This window comes from Hyperoodon ampullatus (assembly GCF_949752795.1).
Source record: "Hyperoodon ampullatus genome assembly, chromosome: 5".
In the NCBI taxonomy this organism is placed as follows: domain Eukaryota; kingdom Metazoa; phylum Chordata; class Mammalia; order Artiodactyla; family Ziphiidae; genus Hyperoodon; species Hyperoodon ampullatus.
Window position 1 is genome coordinate 134,932,871 of NC_136918.1, and position 8,797 is coordinate 134,941,667.

The following is an 8,797-nucleotide window of genomic DNA, read 5'->3' on the forward strand; positions in this document are numbered from 1 at the left end:
TTTTGAAGATGTAATTTTATTTAACTATCACACGCTTTACAAAATAACTTGTTCTTCCAAAATCAGAGGGGCAAGTGACATGCTTCTGAGGCCCTTCCATAGTACAGCGCTCCAAATTAAATAAGGAAACAGACCTATCCTTTTGACAACTCTCCATTATCCTCTAGTTGCCCCATTCTGTGAATAGGCATTTACACAAACCTAAAGAAGTCAGGTCTTTCTGAAAGTGGTTGGGACACAATCTCATGGATGTCAATCTCCTGTCATTTGCCAAAGGTGCAAGTGGGTACCTTATCTTTTTTTATTAAAGGGTTCTTAAGACAGGAAATTGGATCCCTAAGACAGTAAACTGAGGTTTTCATATCACTGAAAAAGCCTCTGAGGAGTTTGATCCATAACAAAGAGAGGCTTCAGGTAGGTTTATGTAAACCTAACATTTCAACTCTGATTAGAGATGAAGCCAAAAGTGAAATCTTGTTTCCATTGAGCCCAAGGATTTTTTTTTTCCCCACCTCTGAAAGGTCAGAAAATACTTTCAAAACTCTTTAAAAGTGGACATTGGAGCCTATTTCTAGAATAGTTAAATCAGCTAGCTTGGCTGATGGATCTGTGCTGCTAATGGCTCATGAAGTTAGGCAGGAAAAAGTACAACCAAGATATTTGGTGGTTTCTTTATTCAGTGCCCAGAGAGAAGGGCTTTATAAAAAAGAGAGTGTCATAAATCCACTAGGGTAATTTTCTGATCTTAACATTTCCAACCATATAGAGAATGTCCCAAAAGTCTTAGAAAAATGTGTGCTTTAATAACCTCAGGTGTATAAATGCAGCAAACCTGTGAAAAACATACATCATTTGGAGGTTTAGTTGCCTACATTCCATACTTCTTTCATTTTGTGACCTTTCATGATACATTCTTAGTTGTTGTTGAAGTACCTATGTTTGCAGATGGCAAACAACAAATGTTTTTAACTTATTAGAGTTTAAAACTGCACTAAGACTTTGGAATCCCTTTATGATTCCCAGCCTGAGTCCCTATCCTAACTCCTTTCACTGGATGACCGACATTTACGCTCTGAAATGTATTAAATTGTTTCCTTAAAAGTAAGTTCTCCTCTTGTTTTGCCATATCCTCAGAGCAAAGCTGGTTGAATATTTCTCTTAGTTTCTTACAGCTCTCTCATCTACACGTCACTGGAGATGTGACTTGTTTTGTGCAAAGTACAGAGGCACACAGTTCTCAGACTCGTGTTATAGAAAGAAATCTCAGCCTCTATGTGTGATGTCAGTACTACTAAAAATGATTGGGGGCAGTTCTGTGAACGAGATGGTCATATTTTAATAAATTGCCACACATTCATCCAGTTAAAGAATCCTGTCTTGACTCCAGGTGTTTCCTCTCCTTCTCCCTGATCAAAGTTATTTGGGTTTTTATCTGTGACTTCTTGTGTTCTTATAAGGGTCTCATATATTTCCTGGGCTCTGGCAATTTCTTTCTGTGCATCAAAATGGACTTTTTGCCTGGTCAGAAGGGGAACAATTAAATTAAAGTCATTAATTCGCTTGTTTAGTTTTTTGATGTTTTCTTGAAACTTCTCACAAACTTGGTTCCACTGTTTCTCTTCAGTTGGTGTCATTGGATTCCCAAGTTTTTTCCTTGACACTAAAATTGCCTCTCTGAGTTGATCAATAGTATCCTTTATTTCCTTTTGCATTAGGATCCATTCTGGTTGGTATCCATTATCTATCAATATTCTGTTCAGGTTGTGAGTCATGGGATCAATATATGAACAGCCAGAAAATTTTTTTAGAGGTTTTCCTTTCCCACTGAGATTGTCAAAGTCTCCTTTTGCCATTGATTCCTGAATGAGATCCTCCACCAAACGTTCTATTGCTTGAGTTATCTTTTGTTCCTTACTGTGTCTTACATCTTTAACAGTTACACTATCGGTGAAATACTGGCTTTGCAGTTTCTGCTTTTGGTATTCCATCACTTGCTCAGTTGCACGGTCTGCTCTAAATTGCCTATACTGCTTCTCTCGTTGACTTGGAGTCCCAAAACCAATACCCTCAAAACTTAAATAATGCCGGTGTTGGGGTGTGTTATGTTTGAATTTTTTTTCTTCTTCTTCTGTTTCTTCAACTTTACTCTGTCTGCCATTTGTTTGTTCTATCACGTGGGAAAGCACCTTCCTATAAGCTTCTTCGATCCTTATAAATGTTGCAGAATCAGCAGTATTAGAGCCACCATCTGGATGGTATTGCTTGGCAAGCTTATGAAAAGATTCTCTGACGTCATCTGCAGAGCATCCTTCATCCAGATTCAGCAGCCTAAAATATTCTCTCATCTTCTTTTTGGATTTATGAGTTGACATCATTCTAGTTCTAATGACACCAAGATATGGACCCATTTTCATTCGATTAGGAATCACTGAAGCATTTATCAGATGAGATCTTAAGATTTGAGCCATCATCACATACACTGTGTTCATTATTGTACCCAGAGTTCTTCCTAGCAATGATCTATAAAATGACAACAAATATAGGGTGAAGACAGTTGTATTATCAGCTAAATTCATATTTTCAGCAATAAGGATTAAATTACAGTACAACAAGGGGTAGTTCTTTCTAATGCTGCTGCCAAAATTCTTGTAGCTATATTTCATTTATGTTAGCAGAGAAATGGAAGTTGATGATGCTTTGCATTAACATATTGTGATATAATCTGGATTCTACTCCTCACTAACTAACCACAGAATTTTAGAGCTGGCAAGTTCTGAGAGATCATCTAGTCCAATCTTCTCATTTTGTGAGAAAATGTAGGCCCAGAAGGTTAAGCAACATAACCAAGTCCCACAGCAAGTTGTAAGCAAAATGGTTAGGGTTAGGGCACAATAAGCCCCTTGCTTAATTGTCTGTATCCCCAGCAGATTATAAACTTCATTGGCATCACCATTTCTTTAGTTAGTGAGTGTATCATTGTCTTTATCGTCCCAAAGAGTCCTGTCATGAGAAGACATACGTGAAACAATCAGAGAACATGACAAAGTATGTACCTAGTCTGACACTAAATTGAATAGAATCAAGTGTCCAAAAGACTTTAAGCTCTACAGCTTGTTAGGAAGGAGCTATCTGCTGCATGCCGAAAAACCAAGATGAAAGGTGAGGCCTCCCAATACGTTAGCTATTATTTTTAAAATGCACGGTATAGGGCTTCCCTGGTGGCGCAGTGGTTAAGAATCCGCCTGCCAATGCAAGGGACACGGGTTCGAGCCCTGGCCCGGGAAGATCCCACATGCTGCGGAGCAACTAAGCCCGTGCACCACAACTACTGAGCCCACGTGCCACACTACTGAAGCCTGCGCACCTAGAGCCCGTGCTGTGCAACAAGAGAAGCCACCGCAATGAGAAGCCCGTGCACTGCAACCAAGAGTAGCCCCCGCTCTCCACAACTAGAGAACGCCTGCAGGCAGCAACGAACAGCCAAAAATAAATAAATTTATTTTTTTTAAAAAAGCACGGTATAGTAGAGGAGAAAGTCTTGTACACAGATAATAGCAGTTGAAATGCTGGAAGTGGTTTAACTGAAAACAGGATTTTGATGTATAAACGCTAAAACTGAGCTCCTGGGGACTCCAATTTTCCGGACAATTGGGGTCTGGGAGTTTCAGAGTTGATTGGGATGGTAGTGATTGTGCGAACTGTGGCCGTCGCGGGGGAGTGGTCAGTCCCAACCCGGGACACGCCCCGCCCCGCCCCGCCCCGCCCCCTACTCACCTCTGATGCTGGGAAGGGTCTCAGAGGCTCCCGCCCCCAAGCTACGCCTGTGCGCATGCGTGGGCGCTGGGCCCTTGACTCCTCAGGCTTCCCCGCGGTGGCCGTGGGCAAATATCTCCGCTGGACTAGACCACCTGCGTTTTACACTGAGGGAACCCTCGGGGTGCGGAGGGCAGTATTATACCTAAGAGGAACAGATGTCCTACCTTATCAGGGAACCCCAGAATCTCTTTTAAAACGAACTCTTCCCAAGAGGACACGAGCAGGACATTTCGAGATGATACGCCCCGCCCCAGACAATCTGCTCCGCCTCCGCCCCCACCTCGAGTGGGAGGTGGATCGATCGACGGGGATTCTGGGAGCTGTAGTTTGGCGGGAAGTGCGGCGCGCGCAGAACTCTGCCGCGCGCCTGCGCCTGCGTCTGCCAAGAGGAAGGCGCGGGGAGAGCCGGGCTCCGAGAAGGTCGCCGTGGAGGTGGTGAAGACATATAGGAGTTATCGTAGGCGAATGTAGGTTGGGATCATTCGAGTCCTAGTGGGTCGGAGGGCAGTGGCCCTCGGTAAATTGTTTTTTGAGGAGGGGAAGACAAGTCCGTTTCCCCGAACAGGACCTGAACAGCCTTTTCGGGTCTGCAGCCGGGGACACCAGCTCAGAGACGAGGAAACTACCCAGCCCAGAAAGATCTAGCTCACCCGGGTTAGAAACCTAGTCTTTCATTAGTTCAAGAACGTAGTGAGCAGCTCACTCTGCCTGGCGTTGGTAGGGGGTAAGCACAGTCGAAGACAATTAAATTAGGTGTTTCCTGGCTTTAAGTTAAGCCACTATCATGGGGGTTTACTTTTCCCCCTACTGTACGAGGAGATAATTGTAAAAAAAGAAAGAAGAAAGAAAGCGGCAGAAACTTGGGGAGTCAGACCTGAGTTGAAAATCCTGTTGCTTACACTTGCCTTTTTTCTGTGTCTGTTTATCTGTAAAATGAAGGTACCAACAAATGGTAAAGTGTATTTAGCAGTTACTTTTGGCCAGGCACTGTGCTAAATGCTCTATGTATAGTCTTTTCAAATCCTTACAACAGACCTGTGAGGTAATTGCTATTGTTTTCCCCATTTTACTGATGATGAAATAATCATTGCATCGAACTCACTGAGTTTTTGTGAGAATTACACAATGTACGTAAGCCACTTTGCACAATGCCTGGCACATTAAATATTTTTGTTATGATTGTGTCTCCTAAAAGAAACCAGAAATAGGTACTAGCCTAGAAAGGCTTCTGAGTTATAGACAGTGTAATAATTTGTTACCTTCTATGTAGGTGTGCAGAAAATAAATTCTTATTCAGAAGTATTTCCTTATAAGCAAACAATGAGCACAGAAGAACTCCTGTGCGAAAGAAAATGTTTCTTCTACAAGTGTTATCTCTTCTAGCCAACATTTTAAACAAAGCTATAAAAGGGTAAAAAAACACAAACACAGTTTTAGAAACTACCCGTACTTATATAGCACTTTGCATTTTACAATGCACTCATCACAAATGCCATTTTTTTTTTTTTTTTTTTTTTTTTTTTTTTTTTTTCAGTACGTGGGCCTCTCACTGCTGTGGCCTCTCCCGTTGCGGAGCACAGGCTCCGGACGCGCAGGCTCAGCGGCCATGGCTCACGGGCCCAGCCGCTCCGCGGCATGTGGGATCTTCCCAGACCGGGGCACGAACCCGTGTCCCCTGCATCGGCAGGCGGACTTTCAACCACTGCGCCACCGGGAAGCCCACACAAATGCCATTTTGATGTTCGCATCTTATAAGTAACTATACTTTAACCGCGAGCAGTTAAGTGACTTGGTTAAGTGACTAGACTCTGTAAGTTACTGGGACTCTAAGTCCATTTCTGTTTTCAGAATGTGTGATTCTAGTGTGATTCTATAGTGTGATTCTGTACATGTAGAAGGTGAATTGGAGTCAGCTGAGTTATCAGTAAAGCATGCTTTCAGCTGCAAAGTGTAAATTAGCTAACTGACTTGGGGGATTATTTTTCTTATTTATATGAAATGGTGGAGGTAGGCAGTTTCTGGTATTGGTTCAGCTACCAAGAGTTGCTTTACCATTTTCTCTCTTTCTCCATGTATGTATTTCTTTCTGAACTATTTAAAAGTAATTGCATATATTATGTTCCTTTACCCAAAAGTACTTCTGTATTTAAAAGTAATTGCATATATTATGTTCCTTTACCCCAAAGTACTTCAGTATTTAAAAGTAATTATGTTTTACGTCCCTTTACTCTAAAGTACTTAAGTATTTGTTTCCTCAAAACAAGGGCATTCTCTTACATCATCCTAGCACTGTTATCAAATTCAGCAGATTTAACATAGATACAATATTATTATTTATTTATTTTGGCCATGCCACATGGCTTGTGGGATCTGGGATCTTAGTTTCCCTCACCAGGGATGGAACCAGTGCCCCCTTCAGTGGAAGCGCAGAACCCTAACAACTGGACTGCCAGGGAATCCCTAACCCATGGACTTTTAAGTCAGCAGGTCTTCCTCAGTCTAGTTATGGGCAGAAAGAATCCACCGTTTGAAAATATAGTTCTCATTAAAACAGAGAAAAAACAAATAAAAGAATTAAGATATAGTTCTTTTCTTTTTTTTTTTTTTGGCTGTGTTGGGTCTTTGTTGCTGCCTGTGGGCTTTCTCTAGTTGCGGCCAGTGGGCTTCTCATTGCAGTGGCTTCTCTAGTTGCGGAGCACGGGCTCTAGGCGTGCAGGCTTCAGTAGTTGTGGCTATGTGGGATCTTCCTGGACCAGGGCTCGAACCCGTGTCCCCTACATTGGCAGGCAGATTCTTAACCACTGGACCACCAGTGAAGTCCTAGTTCTTTTCCTTGTAGAAGGTGCGTGCATACTCTGTAGTCAACAGTCCTAAAGATTATAAGATGTGATCAGAGGATCAAATTTAGAGTCAGAACCAAAAACGTAGGTTGACTAGCATTTTTTTTTTGTTTTGGCTGTGCCACTTGTTGGCAGTTCCCTCGGCCAGGGATTGAACCCAGGCCACGGTGAAAACGCTGAATCCTAACCACTAAACCACCAGGGAATTCCTGGTTGACTAGCATTTTTTGTTTGTTTGTTTTTGTTTTTTTCTGCAGTACGAGGGCCTCTCACTGTTGTGGCCTCTCCCGTCGCGGAGAGCGGCGTGTGGGATCTTCCCGGACCGGGGCACGAACCCGTGTCCCCTGCATCGGCAAGCGAACTCTCAACCACTGCACCACCAGGGAAGCCCGGACTAGCGTTTTTAATGTGATCATGCTACCTCGCTTATTTAAACTCCATAGACTATTTTTTTTTAAGATTTATTTATTATTTATTTTACTTATTTTTGGCTGCATCAGGTCCGAGTTGTGGCATGCGGGATCTTCACTGAGGCATGCGGGATCTTTTGTTGTGGCGCGCAGGCTCTTTATTATAGTAAGTGGGCTTCTCTCTAGTGGTGGCGTGTGGCTTTTCTCTCTCTAGTTGTGGCGCGCAGGTTTCAGGGTACGTGGGCTCTGTAGTCTGCAGCACACGGGCTCTAGTTGAGGCACATGAGCTCAGTAGTTGTGGCGCGCGGGCTTAGTTGCCCCGCAGCATGTGGGATCTTAGTTCCCTAACCAGGGATCAAACCCGCATCCTTGCATTGTAAGGCAGATTCTTTACCACTGGACCACCAGGGAAGTACTTCCACAGACTTTTAAGAGCCTGTTCATTTTCTATATAAAATTGTTAACCACTTTAAGGTTATGTCATGATTCAAATCAACATGCTTGAGCCTCAATCTATTACTTTCCACAAAGTCTAATTATTACCTCTGGTTTGTCAGCTGGGTTGTAGTATAATCTTACACATAAGGGCTGGTTTTAAATTAAAGTGTGTTGGATTAGATGTGTGTGACATTTCCTACTCTGGAACATCTTTTTCATAATTCCATGCTCTCAGAATAGAGTTGAGCATTTTGAAACAAATTTCCCCATAAACAAGGGAGGGTAGAGAATTGGCATGAATTTAGTTAGCACACCAAAACTTAATCATTAATTCTGTTTCTGAGTGGGTGGGAAATAGATGTGTGATATTTTTTAAAAGTTACCAGAAAACAAATTTTCTTACCTTATAGTTATATTAAATACTTCACTGAGCTACTGCAAGAAGCATGGCACTACAAAAGTAACCTCTTTTCTCTTTGTACTCTCAGATGTAGTTTCACACTTTGACTAAAGCAAGTGAGGGCTCGAGACTTCCCTGGTGGTCCAGTGGTTGTCTCCGAGATGCCAATGCAGGAGGCCCAGGTTCGATCCCTGGTCAGGGAACTAGATCCCACGTGCATGCTGCAACTAAGACGTCTTCATGCTGTAACTAAAGATCCCACATGCCGCAACGGAGATGCCACACCTAAGACCTGCTGCAGCCAAAATAAATAAATATTAAAAAAAGAAAATAAAGCAAGTGAGGACTCTGTTTTAATCCATCTGTTTCTTTTTTCCCCCTTTCTTTCATTTGCTGGTTCTGTGGTAACTGCAAAGAAGTTGATTTATTTCCAATAAGTTGTGGTGCCATAATAACCAAAATCACACTCCCCTGAAGATTGATTTATGGTTCCATCTGCATCCTAAAATCACATATTTTTCAGTGATGTTTGCGAATCTTATCTTCTGAAGCTACAATTCCCAGAAGCACTATGAAATATGCTTCTCAGTTCATTCACTATGAAATATGATTCATCTCAATTCATTTTTTTGTTTATTTTATTGAAATAGAGTTGAGGTACAGTGTTATGTTAGTTTGAGTATATTAATTCATTTTTTACTCTATTTGATCAAGGAAGAGTTGGCTGTAGACAGTGTCAGCTTTAAAAGAAAGACAACGAGGGAATTCCCTGGTGGCCGATGGTTAGGTTTCAGTGCTTTCACTGCAGAGGCCTGGGTTTTATCTCTGGTCCAGCCTGCTGCACTGTGTGGCCAAAATTTTTTTTAAAAGGCAGTAGATTAACTTAATTAGCA

The 8,797-nt window shown here is 42.2% G+C and overlaps 1 protein-coding gene and 1 long non-coding RNA gene across 2 annotated transcripts; one reads left to right on the top strand and one right to left on the bottom strand.

The window, feature by feature from the left end:
- Nucleotides 1–1,328: 1,328 nt before the first annotated feature.
- On the bottom strand, nt 1,329–2,489 carry DNAJC28 (DnaJ heat shock protein family (Hsp40) member C28; the record flags this gene model as incomplete). Its single annotated transcript, XM_079705483.1, has 1 exon — nt 1,329–2,489. One exon carries the CDS (start codon nt 2,487–2,489, stop codon nt 1,329–1,331), a length of 1,161 nt encoding a protein of 386 aa, XP_079561609.1.
- Nucleotides 2,490–4,243: 1,754 nt separating this feature from the next.
- Nucleotides 4,244–8,199, top strand: LOC307053140. The gene is made up of 3 exons (XR_013810900.1): nt 4,244–4,283; nt 6,914–7,232; nt 7,993–8,199. It is a non-coding gene; the product is annotated as an uncharacterized lncRNA (long non-coding RNA).
- Nucleotides 8,200–8,797: the final 598 nt, after the last annotated feature.